The sequence below is a fragment of the Pagrus major genome, chromosome 17 (genome assembly GCF_040436345.1).
Source record: "Pagrus major chromosome 17, Pma_NU_1.0".
In the NCBI taxonomy this organism is placed as follows: Eukaryota; Metazoa; Chordata; class Actinopteri; order Spariformes; family Sparidae; genus Pagrus; species Pagrus major.
In genome coordinates this window covers 20,636,079-20,652,051 of record NC_133231.1, presented here as the reverse complement: position 1 = coordinate 20,652,051, position 15,973 = coordinate 20,636,079, and the positions used below count along the sequence as shown (strand labels likewise).

The following is a 15,973-nucleotide window of genomic DNA, read 5'->3' as shown; positions in this document are numbered from 1 at the left end:
ACACACGAGACGCAGGAAGAACAGCTGTGCCAGATGCTGAGTTGACGTGTAACTGACTCTAATGGGAGGTGGAGGTATGTACTGTATGTTGGTGGTAGTGGTGGTGGGGGCCTAATAAGTCAACAGAGCTGAGGTAACTCACTACTCCTTGAGGGAGTACAGCTCCAATGACCTGCACAAAGCTTAATTTAAAAGGATAACACTGCATTCATTATGTTTTGCTTGTTTCATCATAAATCTAACCTACATTATGAGTTCCCTCTGATCTTTTTGTTTGGTTGCCGCGTCTTCCACATGAGCTCACAGGAAATGTTTTCCATAAATTCCCAAAGGATAGAACTGGATCTTTACAAAGACAAATCAAGAGTGTCTCCAGTCTGTTAAAAGTCTTGTAGGAAGTGCAGGTTACGACTGACAAAAGGTCAGAGTGCAGATTTCCCTGTGGGAGAGTGATTAGGTGCAGGTTAAGGCACTGCAGAGACGAGTCACAGTAGAATTAGGTTCAGGTTCCCACTCTTTATTTATTTGACCTGTGGGTCTGACACATCCGTTCTGCCAGGCTAGCATAACGGCGTGTGTCAGCTGAGGTTAGTGAGGGAAAAACACTGGGGAAAAGGCAGGAAAACAGGATAAGCCTTGGAAAAACACTTGGAATACCGCTGGGAAAGATTTTAAAAGGTAACTGAGAAACACTAGAATAATAATGAATATGTGAAGAAAAAAACGACTGACAGTTTGGATCTGAGTCAAAACCAGAACGCTTGGAGATTACTTGTCAGTTATAACTCTGGCTGGGGATTCATACTGTTTAATATGCACATGTATAGGGTGAATCCCACCCAAACCAACATTCCAGCCCGCGTCCAATGAGAAAACACAGTTATAACTCAAACTGGGTTGCTTCATATTATCATTCCCCCACTGTTGCTCCAAAAGCTAACCCCAGAAACCACACAGACGCACAAACAGACTCTGATGCAACTCAGTGGCACCCAGAGAGCCGAGTGCAGACGCACTGTCCCATGATAAACAATGGCACATTAAAACTAATTAAACGGCTGCAGAGCTATTCCAGTCAAAATGCAGTTTTCATGTGAGACGGCAGATTAAATAAGTTATTACACACAAACATAACTCTGCTACTGGGGTTTGTTTTGGAGGTCGCGCTGGCTGGAGCTGCAGGAATTTCTAAGGAGTTTCATCAGATCAGCCTAATGTCCTGTCATAATCACAATGGCATGCTTGTGATTGCTGCTTAATGAGATAATTAATTAACCAAATAATGTATTAAACAAATAGTTGATTGTCTGCATACTTGCGTCTTCACACAGGAACAATTTACACGGTGTCCTCATTTTAAAACATCCAGGAGTTACAAAAGTTAAATAAAAATCTCTTTTACTCCTTTATTATGGAGATTTATTCATCAAGGTGCTCCAAATTCTAATTAAAATCATCTCTCCTAAAAGCGTAACAAGTGGCTTATCAAGAAAGTTTGCGTTGTGTTCATTTTAGATTAGTTTTTTGCACTTTTGCCTTCACTGGATAGTTGAGTATAAAAATACAGGCAGGGGAAATCGAGAGAGAGGGGTGTGACATGCAAGGTCCTCATCTGGAAGTGAATGAGCACCGATAAAGAAGGTAAACTATGCGTCTAAACCACAAAGCCACAAGGACAAACAAAGACATTCCAGTGGGATACCAGAGTCGTGCCTGACAGTCTGACTTTAATTTACACAAAATAACACAAGAAAGACAATATACTGCCATCAGATCTGATGTGGGCGATGGGAAACTGAGCGTGAATAAAAATGTCTTTGGATTCAGTAAAATCTCTGGTGTGTGGATGGACTGAGCCGCAGCGCCTCATAATTCACATATTTCAGGAGGATGGTCTCCCTGAAGACACACACCGGGAATTGTTTAGCTTTTAGCCTTGATGACATCTCTGATTTACAGGCAGCTCCAGGCTGTCTGAGATTCCAGCGGGATAACAATGTCCTGCATAACCCTCTGCGCAGTCACACAGACATTCGCTGCCTACCTGCATGTTGTGGAAGACGCGTGGCTTCTCAAAGTGGAACTCGATATCCACGCTGCCTTGCCCAAGGGCTTCCCGGCTCCAGCCAAGGTAGTCGTACCCAGGCCACACCCTCAGCTCCTTCGTTTGGATGAAGTCGTCTCCTCCCAGGACGCCGTCACACAGCTGACCCAGGCCTCCAAACTGCATCCTGCACACACACACAAACACAGCACTGCATGGGTTAAAGGATGAGTTCACCCAATGATGAAAATTCAACTATTATCTACTCAGCCCCATGCCCCCAATCGTTGTCCGACATTATCCAAGTCTCCAGAAGCCCGGCAAGAACAAAAAAAATTGATACGATGATGCGTGGTAGAGCTTGTGCAACTATTTCAGACGGGGTGCATGCTAACTATTTCAGCTTAGCAGCTACAGTGAAGATTTCAGCTTTAAAAAGGTTGTTAATTATGTGATTAATTATGATTCCAGGGCTTCCGCAGACTCTGATTGGATGCAATATGGAGCAATTTCATGTTTTTTTTTTCAGTTGTTTTTTTAAGTCCCCATCTACTTCAGTTGTTCAGAATGCTGCTGCAGAATGCTGTTTTGCTGTGAAGCTCCAGAAATATTTTGTGGACTACAAAACTTTACCTGACTTACAATCGGCACGAGGGTGAGAGATAATGACTGAATTTTCCTTTTTGGGTGAACTTATCCTTTAACATGTTGCTCTGTGCCGAGATGATGAGATGCCGAATGTTGTGGACTGCCCTCGGCTTTCTATTTACAAATTTATTCACACGCTGGCATACAGAGATGCATAAATAGGCTAATATACATAAATACACATTCAAACATGCTTTTTCCTCTTCCTCTCTCTCACATACAAACACACACCTCGACAGGAACAAAGCAACACAACAGGGTCACCAAATAGGCCCCCTCAATCCCAGCCTGAGTCTCTCCCTCACGAACACACACATGCTGCTACAAACACGTCTGGATTACATCAAAAGTGTTAGCTCACCCGCTAGCAAAACATTTCAGCCCCATTAACCACAGTGTGGACTCCCCCCAGTTCCTAGTTCACCCCTCCTTTGCTCCCTGCCAAAACATTATGGTCAGGAAACACGCCTCAAATCCCAGGGCGGCTAAAAGAAATAATGTTATTCCCTTTCGATTAGGCGGACACCAGAATAATCCTTCAAGAAAAGGATTTGGCAGCGCGTCAGTACTAACAGATGTGATGAGTGCTGTGGAGAAGCTGTTGGTATTCCATTGATCGAGGCACATTTCACTCCACATTGTTGACCGTTAACGCCTGTGAATCTCTATCAGGATCACATTTGAGGAAGCCATGTTGCAATTTGCAGGCAAGGCCGCGTGAAAACAAAATCCAGGGGAGCAGTTTATTGGAATGTATGGAGATGAGATGCTTGCTCATAAATAAAAATGAAAATGTTAAAAAAAAAAAAAAAAGTGAAAACCTGGAGGGGCTGAATATCTTACCCTTGCTCTGTGCTGCCATCGTAGGTGGAGTCGTTTAGATAGACGGGCATGCCAGGCAGTTGCATGACGTTACCAACTGGAGCTGTGTAAGCCTTCAACCCATCTGAGTGACAAGAAAAAATATTCAGCATTAGTCTTATATTTGTTGAAACAAAACATGCTTTTTTAGTGCTCGAATTAAGAGACAGGCAGCCACAAGCTGCATGTGAAGCTCAGTCATGAGCAGCTACATGTTTACTGAGCCAACTTCCAACAGTAATCACCGCCGCGGGGAAACGGCTACAGATGGTTTTTAGGTAGTAAAACAAACGAAGAGGGCCGCCGCTCGGGCCCCAGTTGCCATTAACCAGTGAAACTCAAGCCTCTCTGCAGCTAATCAGCCCGATCACTGAGAACAGAGGTGACGTCAGCAACGCGGACTACAGCCCGCCGCTCTGCCACCTACAATAAACAATGCTCCACATAGGATTTACAGTATGTGTGCAGTATGCTCTGTTTGCACATAAATGAGTGCCTGTGGATGTGTGTTTAATGTACACGTGTAAGAGTGCATGAAGGTCAGGCGGATCCAGTGTAAAACAATAAACACAGAGAGACACTGTCATAACATCCAATACGGGTTGAGGCAAGAGGCCGAATGTGCGTAAAACTTTTCATACTGAAGACTCTGTATTATCTGTGGATTGTGTACAAACTGAACTTCCTAGCGAGAATCCACATCAGAGCACATTTTAAGAAAGATGGTCTCCCTGAAGTCACAGACTAGGAACTGGCGTTTTAAGCCTCGGTGACAGCTCTGATTTAAAGGCAGCTTGATGCTCTCTGAGGGTGGTGGATGGGGCAGGGGAGGAGGTGAGCCGGTCATAAAGTCAGTGTTGTGCTTCAGGAAACAAGCAGACCAACACCATTTATCACCATGTGGCTTCTTTTATCATGGAAAACCCCCGACTGCGGCTATAAAATTTGATGCAATGCCTCCCATCACTTCAGGGGATGAATGGAGAAAGTATGCACTTCGAATTGTTACCGTCGAACAAATCCCTTTTGCATCTGATAGTGGAGTAAATACAGGACAAACTGAAGTCAGTCACCTTCACCGTCTGAAAAGCAATCTGATTTATACGAGTGGGCATGCTTCAGAATAAAAAACAGAATGAATACCTAAGTAGTCACAAAATCGTCTCTGTCTCACCTCCACACAAACACTTACCATTCCATAAACAACCGTAGAGCTCCACCCGAAGGCAAACACTCATAACCCGGTCAGCCAGGGGGTAGAAGCGCACCATGCGGGCCACAATGGGAGGGCCCAGGTCCTTCAGCACAACGTCATAGGTGTTCTCATTCCCTGACACCACCTATGGGGAGAAGTACAAATATTCAATCACCCAGTACATCAGTCATCTCCCCTGTCATCTGCTGAGTTTAACGAATCTGGCCTGAAGGCTCTGACTTATCATTCAGTTTGTGTCTTCAAGTCCTGTGAATGTCACTGGAGCTCAAACTAACTGACTGAACTTTTTATTTAAACACACAGCTGGGTAAAGAAGGACCCGTTTTAGAGCATGAGCCTCAGGCACAGTTTTTGTGTGGGCTGCCTTAACCTGAAGATTTACATCAGCTTGCAAATTCTGAATTTGTTCTAAATGTATTTGTTGTCCGGCACCTGAAAGGGAAAAAGAGTAAGATTCATTTCCTCAAACGTTGGCTGTTGCAGGACTAAATTCCTATGCTATCAAAGTACTAGTGGTACAAAACACACTGCAGAATGTATCACCACAGAAAATATTGGACATTTACCAAGCACAATAAGAAGAGGCTGCCTTTATCTGCACAAGGTAAGCCATTCATTGTACAGTGTTGAAATCTCAGGCAGTGAAGGCTGCTTTTGGCTGAATAGTGAAGTTTAGCGGGCGTGATGCCAAACGTCTCCACTGCCCAATAAATAATAAATAAATCAAATGCAGATGAATTATACAGCCCATCAACGCAACATTCATTTTAAACTGCCACAGGATATTGAGCTCTATCCCATCAATAACGGAGAGTCAACCTCAACAGTATGTTCCTTGTGTTGTTTCCTTGCTTATTTAAAGACATTCAAATTGTGACTTTTCTTCATTTGTGAACACGTGAACGAGACAGTGGACTCCAGCTCTGTTGTAATCAACAAAACAAAAACACCCTGCTTACTTCCTGGCTCCAACGGTCCTTCCAGGTGATCCATTTCACTCCGTCTCGGGAATAGCGGAGGCGATAACTGCGGGCAAACTCCTGGCCGTGCCCGTCGGCATGGCGACCCTGGGTACCGACCAGAGCCAGGAAGTGGAGTTTGTGCAGGTCTACCTGCAGGAGACAGGAAATGCATTAAGTAACTCAGATTGACGTACAGATAAATTATCTTTCAGTTAAATATGAAGCTATAGCCATCAGTCATTAGCTTAGCTTAGCATAAAGACTAGAAACACGGGAAACAGCTAGCCTGGCTCTGTTTAAGGTAACATATACCTCCATAAAAGCACAAAATGTCTTTTCATTTTTTTTTACAACTTAAACAAGATACAACGTGTCAGCTTCAGAGGTGCTGGATGATGGATTTTATCTGTTTTGGCCTTTAGCCTAAGCTAAGCTAACCACCCTCTGCTTCTAGCTTCATATTTAGCTGGGGTGGGAAAAGAAATTGGTTCACTTAAGTATCATGATTCTTTGTTTCACAATTCCTGAGTCAATTTTATATAACTAGGGTTTAGTCCTTTAGCTCGATGCTAATACACAATGGGAATCTCATTAAAGTGCTAAAGGAAGTTAGCTAAATGAAGCAGTTTACTTCAAAAAGTATTTTATTGGCCACTTTTATGTGAAGTATAGCAATGATGCTACTGAAATAAGACTCAGCATTGTTATTGGAAATATGACTCATGTCAAATTGTCTCACAATTTCTTTTAGAATCTTAATACGATCACAGTACGTATCAAATCGGCACCCAAACTATCACGACAGTGTCGAATCGGGAGAAAAGCTAATCATCCCAGCCCTGATATTACGTCACCATGTCACACATAATGCATAATTTAATGCCTAGCGACTAGTTGGGCACGGAAGAATTGACTTAGCACAGCTGCTCTGTTGTTGTCAGCAGTGCTGACTCAGGCGTGTGTGAGCTGACCAATCAGAGCAGACTAGGTATATGGGAAGGAAGGCCTTAAAGAGACAGGAGCTAAAACATACAGTGCTGAAGAACTGGACAGTGTGAGAAAACTGATGTGATTTTTGAGCATTAAAGCAGGTAAACCTATTCTAGTAGTAACCCAAAATAAAATTATGTAACTGAAAAATAGCATAATATGTCTGCTTTAAGGTATAATTGAACAAATGCTTTGTTATTATAATATACTTAGCAATACTTTACAGCAGCTTCCTTATCCTAAAATAATAGCCGACAATGATTTAATGTTATTCTTTCCAAAACAATAGAGCTATTGTACTGAGCAGTAATTCTAAAAGTAAAAGTGTGCATATCAGAGGAGAGTAAACAGAGCTTCTGACCTGAAGATATTCTGATCCACTGGGGAAAACAGCTCCTGCAGGACACCACGCTCCATCCCCCTCTCCAGTACTCAGCCTGAGAGAAAAAAAGACGTTTTAATGTTAGATAAGAAAATAAGAAAAACAACTGAAAAGTTCACTGAGTCCCAGCCCACACTCAAACACTCACATGCAGAGATATAAACACACCAACAACAAGACTACATCGAAGGTGCAACTGAGAATTCAACACAAACAGTCCGACCTTCCGCTACCATACATAATAAACTCCACGGCAGCCAAACATTCACATATAAAATAGGGCTTTGTTGTCTGAAGGAAATAGAAACAGTGAGACAGAGACTTGGCCATGGCCAAAGGAGCACCGTGGGCAATAGAGAGGGAGAGCGAGACACTGCAGACAGATGGAAAATACAGAGAACATACGGAGAGGGAAAGAGATGAAAGGAGCAGAGTGAAAATTACTAGCTCTTCCACATTCGTCAAATCTCAAAACAAGATCTGGTGTAGAACGTCAGTACCAATCCTTACTCACAGCCTGCCATGACCACACACATGCACTGCTAAAAGATTTTCACTCAGTGTGACCTTCTCCAATCCAGCCTGAGAAGAAAAGTCCACACTTCCACCACATGTTGGCCACAGAAACCTCACAAACTTGGCCGACGTCGCATCAGCTCGTACGGGGAGCTTTGGTACAGATGCCAGGCCGCAACCATGCTCTGACCACTTTGGGGCTTCTCGCAAAAAAAATTAAAGCTGCTGCTCAGACCAACAGAACAAATCATTTTATCAAGTCGGTGACACTGACAGTGGCGCTAGTATTTTAATCAATCCCATTCTCCTCTCGGTGGGTGAGATCATGCATCCGGAAAAACCGAGGGATGATATCACACATTAGTGCTCCCGCGATGGAGGGAGGTAGAGGGAGAGAAGAGGAATGTGGCTGTGCAGAGTTCAGGCCACCATGCACCAGCCAGCAGGATTAACATTACAGCACACTGTTCTGCCAGGTACCTCATTTTTCTCCGATTTCTCTCTGCTCCTGTCGTTTGCGTCCTACCTAAATACCAGCCAACAATTCACTCCTCCTCCCTTGTTCTCAGTTACCTTATTCCCTCCTTCTTTTCCCAAATATGCTGATACTTTACTGCTTGGGAGTAATAAGAGCCATGAAAAAGAAATACCTAACAACTCTGCATCCCTCTATCCCTCCCTTCACCCAACACCTTCTCTCCAACACTTTCTTTCCAATTAATTTCCCTCCACCTTTCAGCACACCGTTGCAGTGATCCACCTTTCATTTGTTTTCTTTTTTCTCTCCTCTCTGTTTTCTCTCTCTCTCTCTCTCAGTGTCTCCCCGATGCCTCTTAAAAGGAACTAGGGCTAATAATCATTTCCACATGGTTAGACACTCGGCCAAGAGACCCAGCCCAGCAGACCAAATGAGACAAATGAACACACGCTCAAACACGCATACACACACAGTCCCGCTAATGCCCTTACACATGGCTGTAGCATGTTGCAGGCCTAGCTAGGCTCTCATGTCTCTGACCTTGCTGCCAGACAGACAGGGTGGTAATATAATTACCAGGAGGCTTTTAAAAAGACACACACTATCATCTTCTATCATAACCTAATAGACCTCTGACAAATTACTTTAGTGCGGTGCCAGCAGACTGACAAAAAGGCACGCAGACAAACATCAGTCCTCAGTAACATGCACATGTTAATTAACTCACATTTGACTCAAGTAGAAATAAGTCACTTGCACTGAAGCACAGTTAGCTAAACTACAACAATCCAGTGGGCCACAACGTGCCAGATCTTAGCCAGTGCCTTGGTCAAGGGCACCTGCTGGAGAATTAACCTAATGTGTTTTTAATGGTGGGGGAAACTGGAGTACCCAGCAAACACAGGGAGAACATTCAAACTCCACACAGAAGCATGGACCTTCTTGCTGTGAGGCAACAATGCTAACCACTGCGCAACCGTGCTGCATACTGCAATCACTTTACATTAAGAAACAAATACAATTCTTTTATGCATCAAGGACACAACATCTCTTTGTGTAAAACAATCAAACTATTCAGTGACCAGAGCTGGATGGGGGTCATGGAGATGAGAATTTTATATCATTTCTACACATCCAATTTAACTAACACCCTTTTTTGTGGGGATACAATAAGAAAGCCGAGCATTCAGCCATGTTGACAGGCTTTGTGGATAATAATAATACTAGAAAAAGATTCAGAATCCTCCTTGTAGCAATTCAAGAGTAATGAGTCAATCAATATAGGACTGCTGGTTATCGAGCTAGACAGCTTTTTGCAGTCACTCAACTGAGGATATAACAATTATCCCAATTATCTTCACTACAATCAAACTTTACTTGAGTGTTTTTCTCACAATATGTGATTACATCTTATATAGTCCTTTATACAATTAGATTGTGACACATCAATGGTGCTGATTGACAGTAAGCCTGAAGGAAGATAACAAGAGGGAAATGGATTGCTTTTGCTTTTGCAGAGCAGTTCACCTCATGAAATTTTGCCTGGTTTATATGTATGTATGTATGTATGTATGTATGTATGTATGTATGTATGTATGTATGTATGTATGTATTGCAAGTTGCAAATGAATTTTGACTCATTTTGTTACTTAATATTTCATGGGCAATGTAGTTGTATTCGTATACAGAGTTAAGACAACACCGATATATAAAAACAGATGTGCCTTGAGATTCTAGCTTGCCCTGTGCTGTATCTTGGGCACAAAAAGTTTTAAATCCACTGGTGTAATCCATCACAGTTAACATAAAGTCTGCATTAATTTAGCTCAACGTTATATTGTCATTGCCCGTTAATGTAGTCTAATTGAAAATTGATTTGAAAAGTCTGAACTGCATCAGTGGTTGACCTTTTCACTTTGCTGGGGTGATAGATACGTGTACACCCGAGTGTGTTACAAGTGCAACAAAGCAGACATCTGACTACATCACATCAGTGAGACTGGGTGTGATCAGACGCAGTGAAAAACGAATCGCCTGCGGCAGAAATTATTTCATCAGCACTGGAGAAGAAAGCGGTGTGTTTCTGGATCAAGAGCAGAGGACTTTGAGTCAATCTCTGCCCACGGCATCTTTTGAAGATCCAACCTGACCAGCCAGACCGCCCCAGGGAGGAAGAGAGTCGGAGCAAAAGCCATGTAAATCCAGCTTGATTGTAAGGCTGCTCCTGGCTAATGTCTGGTCACAGGAAAAATAAATGAACAAATAGGACTCATATCTGCACTAAAGTGTGATATCAGTCTCAAATCAGAGACTGTTGTGCCCACAGAGACCTGTCTCCACCCCAACATCTAAGACCAATCTGTTGAACTCGACAGGCGGACTGTGATCCAGACAGCGCAGGACGAGGGAGGGTGGACTCTGTGTTTATAACACTGATGCTTGGTCCTCACAGACAGTTAAAGTTAATGGACAGTGTTTCCCAGATGTCCGACCATGTTATCATCACCATTTTGTTGCTGCTGTGTTACATACAACCGATGCAAATTCAAAAGATGCACTACGTGTTTATGTGAAATTTGTATATAAATAACTTCTGTGTTTGGGTCGCATGAAGAACTTTCATTTTGGTGTACAACAATGTGTTGACTGCCTTGCAAAGTTATTCTTAAAGCAGAATTACAGTTTATAAATGGTAATTACACAAAGAGTACAGGAAAAACACTACATCCTACCTTCCATGTTTGGCCTCTGTGGAATCTGACCAGGCGCTGGAGGCTGTGATGTCAGAGTCTGGGATGGTGCCATCCTCCATCCCCAGGGCATAACGACACTGAGCTGTAGGGGGAGGATGAAGGGAAGGAGAGGGGAGAGAAAGATAGAGACATGAGTAACATTCTCATCTGTATGGAGAAAATGTCCGGGAGAAACTTAATATTTCCATTAGAGTGTCGGCAGCCATCATTGGTCACGGAGCATAATGTTGTTATGTCATCTCTGGGAAAACTTCCGGACTTCATGCTTCATAACCCACACAGACACTGAGGGGGGGGGAGAATAAATACCAAACGCTACAATAAATTGTTCCTGTTGTCTGATTTGTTGTCCCTCATAGGTTCGTGTAAAATGTAATTCATCACTTTTTCCTGTAAGTCCCCTTTGTCTCCTGTCAAGTGACTACATCAAAGATAGTCATTAGAATTCATCTGCATTTTTTTTGCTGCCCTTTGTGAGACGCTGTGATCAATCTACTCCAAAAGTACACCTTTACTATTCCTTTTATGCCGTTTGTCTTTCCGACTAGCTCTCCAACCCACACAAAGCCATCTCCTCGGGGTTCCAGTCATCCAATACGGCCCCTGTTCCAGTTACTACTGCTGGGGGATTTGCAGGAAGAGAACAAAAGAGAGAAAGACACGTCAGGCGAATGAAAGAACACAGACAGGTCTCAGATATCTGTGCTGACTCTGCTCCAGCAGCAGCATTATCAAATGATCCAAATAGTGTGGTCCCAGGCAGGGATTACCGAACACCACAGCTATCTGAAGCCCGTCATGAGGAGGAGATGGTTGAGCGGGGTGGGGGTGGGGGGTGAGAGGCTGAGGGTTTGGGTAGTGATAAAGTGGAAAGAGGGACTGACAGTGATATGGAGGGGAGGCTGAGGGTGACAGAAAGAGGTGGGGTGGGGGGAGGCATCTAACTCAGTTTCTGTCATTGAGTCAGCGGACAGGAATGTTGGGCTGGATGACAAACCCTAAAAACCCCAACGGGTGCAGCACACACACACACACACACACACACACACACACACACACACACACACACACACACACACACACACACACACACACACACAATTCATACAAACCCTGCAGACAGGTTCCCATTTCATCATCATCACACATCACCGGTCAATATCCCCTATCTCCAATAATTTCACCTCTCTGTGTTCTTAAAACGTTAGCACATGCACCAAACCATTCTGCTCACACTGTCCAGATTTCAACAGGACAAACTGTTTGAGCATCTGCATTTGTGTTGTGCCACAGTCTGTTCATTCGTGTCCATCTGTTTCCTGTCCATCAATCAAGCTACAGAGCCCAGATTTGATTAACGCAGACACGATTAGTTAATAAATCAATTAGTCAGTTAGCAGGCAATCCACAATGATTTGGATTAGTGATGCAACAAATGAATATGCCAATTATTGATTAATCTGACAAATATTTTGTGAACTAAATCCACTAATTGACTCAGCTCAGGGAGCTATGGAGCTAAGTGGCTGCAGAGCAACCTTGGGTGACTCCCTGTCAATGAGCACAGACATCCAGCCTCCCAGTGAAGACGGCTAGACAGCAGACTGGGACTGAACACATCCTGAGACTGACAGTTTGAATACAGATGATACAGTATGGATTTAGGACTATGAATCGAGGGATGAGAAGACACAGCAGGAGAAAGCTGAAGCAGCAGAGGACCAAGAGAGAATCAGGCAACAGCAGCGGGCAAAAATAGCGTGAAGAGCTGGAATAATTACGTCTTACTTGGTGAATTGAGGATTTATTTGGACTAAACCAGAGGTGATTGTGGAAAGAAAGACCAGGGCTGTTTTGTTTTTAGTTTTATTTCGTTGAATGAAGTGTGCTTTAGGATAAGTTAACAAGGTTATTTAGCTCGTCATAGTTTGGTTAAAGAGAGAAACTTGAATTCAGAAAGTGAACAGTTGTATTTTTCTGTTTAGAAAGGAAAATAAGTTCATAAATATTCCCTTTCTTGACATTTTGTGAGTTTACTGTGGAAAACTGTCGGGGGCTATCGGACTATCGCCTCTTGCGGTACAAAGTGCTATAATGAGACAGGACAAGCCGGGGCTAGCTGGTTAGCATGCTAACTTCAATAGACATTTCTGCAACACAGCACATAGACGTCGTTGACAAAACATCAACACTGTTGTTTCTTCACTCTCTGTTGATAGTGTTAGTTAGTTTTTTGAATGTTTTAGACATACATTTTGGCCATATCTTACAAATTGCTCCTTCAAGTCCGACATGATGTCTCCAGACAATGTCCAAACCTGATTCTCCAGATATTGTCGGTAGTTCATATGTGAAAACAGCTATGCTTTACAGATGTTCAGCAGGTACAGCTAAGGTTAACAGCTGAGGATGGGGATATCATCAATTTTGTGCAATACCACAATGCTTAAATTGATAACCTGATGTGGGCCCTATAAAAAGGTTAAGGGATCGCCAAAAGTAGACAATTCTTCCTGAGGGGAACATAAATGTCTGTACCATATTTTATTACAATTGATCCAAAAGATGTTGAGATATTTCAGTCTGAACCAAAGTCGTGGACCGACAGACCAGTATCGACAGGCCGATGGGCCGATCGACAGGCCCGTTCAGGCCACGCAGCTGAAATCCATTTTTTTGTCAAACGACTAATTAACTGATCGTCTGACAGGTTCATCTATAATTAGGATGTACTATTAATCATTTGAGTCATTTATCAAGCAGAAACTCCAAAAGATCGATGGATGAAGTTTCTTAACAGTAAAATTCTCTCTTTTATAAAATAAGCAATGGATCAAAGAAATAATCAACGCATTATTAAAATAACAATCAATACTTGCAGCCTGCGTCTCATTCACAGTCTGGCTGCTGCAGTCAGAGGGTTGACCGCACTGCAAACAGTCTCCTCTAGTTACACCTGGTGGGCTCTCATTCACTAACCCCTCATGTGCTCTCCTTCCCCAACACTTTGACTGACACTTTCATGAGCTGCCTGTGCATTAGCGGTCTTGACGAGCCGGTAGGGGAGGGGGGGGGGGGGAGGTTGGACCGCCCAGCTATCTCATTCTCCTATTACACACGACTGGCTGGCAGACAGGGAGAGGACACAGGATAGCCTGTTGATAGCGGACGGAGAATGAGCCTTACTGATCTGAGAATGTGAGGAGAATGTCGGAGCAGCAGGGCGAGACGATCGCTGAGGACGAGAGGGGAAGAGGAGGGCAAGAGGTTTGAAAATGCAATTATGTTTGAGGTTGTGGGAGTAAAACAAGCAGTGAAGCTGTTTCAAATGTGGCAGTTTGTTAGGGGAAAAACAACACTGCAACTGCAGGAAAAATTTATGCATCTCCAACTTAGTAGTTCTCTTCATTGAATGAGTGTAAATGACATCCTACCTGGGTTGAAGTGCCACTCATGGTCCTCTGAAGACGACACCAGTGCCACTAGGACTGTGAGCACAGTGACAGGAAACAGCCGCAGGGTTGGCAAGGCCATGACAGCAGCAACACACCTGGTTACCTGTCCGGAGACACGCTGATGACCACAGGCATACCTGTTGCAGAGAAAAACAGATATTTAGATCTAAATCCGCTTTAGAATTCTTCTCTGTGCCTGTTGGAAATACATCAACCACCATCGGCCCAGAAATGATTTTATTTTAACGCCCACACACAGTATAAATTACACAAGTGCACACGGTCAGCTCCGGCCACAGGCGGCTGCGCTCACAGTCTCCCCATCTCCATCTCCCCATCTCCATCTCCATCGATAGCTCAACTCTCTCAATCAAATCCTCTTAGTCCAGAGCAACGAGCCTGTCTCACAGTCATTTGTTTTGCATGCCGAGCTCAGCAATGGGCCAAACCCCAGAGGAGCGAGTACAAAGCCATTCAACAAAGACCACTTTCACACGCTAATTTGTTTTTTTTCTCTGGCAGCAGAATGTCGGGACACAATAATACTTTGCTGCCTTTAGGAAGGGTACAAACAGCTTGGTAACTGAGGATGGTATAATTAGCTGGCCCCATTAACTCCCACAGAATTGTATTCCTTCTGTATTTGGACGGCCAATAATTCCCCCACATTACTGATTCCAAATGTACTTTCCCTTAATAGGACAGAGCGTATTCTGAGCACCCAGTTGGAGACGTTTGTTTGGAATAAATAACAAACAGATGAAACTGTAAGACTGAAGACATGAAAAACAATGAGTGAGTGAGAACACAAGGACATATATCATAGTATTTTGAGTCAATGGGGACACAAACGAGGCCAAAGTTAATGACATGCTCATAACACCACATCATAGACATTTTGCATGGGTTGTTGAGTTGCTTTAAAAGTAATGATATATAACATTTCTGCATCATAAAGTCTTATAAGTTTACTGAATGGTGCATATCATTTGGTCACCCGTGACTAAAACTCTCAGGGAAACATCAGATGGTATATCAGAGAGTGAGGAAGGAAGTTACCTGATGTTTTGTGGGATATGTGGGTAGATGTGTCCTGTATGAATGTCTTTTCATGTCTATGTTCTGTGGATGTTTACTGTATTTATGTATCTATATATGGAGGCTCTGTAAAGACTGTGGCAACTAATGTCCTTGTAAAGCACAATAAAGAATCTATCCATCCATCCATGAACTTGCCTCAGTCAAATCAGATAGATTTTAGGGATGGGTATTATTTGGATTGTATTTAATTTATGTTGAACGGGGGTATTTTGTCATTTTGAAGGTTTTATTGCACTTAAAATAACGAGAGTTGTTGCTGTCAGCTCAAGTAAACTTGTTATCATCACCTGGTTCACTTCCCACCGCAGCCTCTCTGCTCTGCTGACTCCACGTGTGTTTATGTGGAGGAGCTCAGCAGAGGAGAGGCAACAACAACGTGATAACATATCAAAACATAGAGTACCGATAAGAGGACCACAGTGGTACACTATCGCATAATTTAGCCCTGGGGCACGTTTGAAAAAACATGTTTCGGTACAAATACCTGATAGATTTCAAACGTAAATAACGGTTGTTTAACAATGAAGACGACGACTCCCATGCCCCCACATCATCATACTAGATCTT

General features: G+C 43.2%; 1 protein-coding gene across 4 annotated transcripts in view; it reads right to left on the bottom strand.

Moving 5' to 3' along the window:
- Positions 1-15,973, bottom strand: part of ddr1 (discoidin domain receptor tyrosine kinase 1) — a 48,412-nt gene that overhangs the window by 17,731 nt on the left and 14,708 nt on the right. For 3 of the 4 annotated variants that reach the window (XM_073485914.1, XM_073485915.1, XM_073485916.1), the window contains exons 2-8: positions 14,285-14,442; positions 10,830-10,932; positions 7,083-7,158; positions 5,729-5,881; positions 4,746-4,893; positions 3,536-3,638; positions 2,045-2,231 (exon numbers count right to left, since the gene is read on the bottom strand). In XM_073485914.1, the coding sequence (XP_073342015.1) occupies positions 2,045-2,231; positions 3,536-3,638; positions 4,746-4,893; positions 5,729-5,881; positions 7,083-7,158; positions 10,830-10,932; positions 14,285-14,384 (870 nt within the window). In that variant the 5' untranslated portion in view covers positions 14,385-14,442. Of the gene's footprint in view, positions 1-2,044; positions 2,232-3,535; positions 3,639-4,745; positions 4,894-5,728; positions 5,882-7,082; positions 7,159-10,829; positions 10,933-14,284; positions 14,443-15,973 lie in introns of those variants that run through there. The other variant, XM_073485917.1, reaches the window with a different exon arrangement.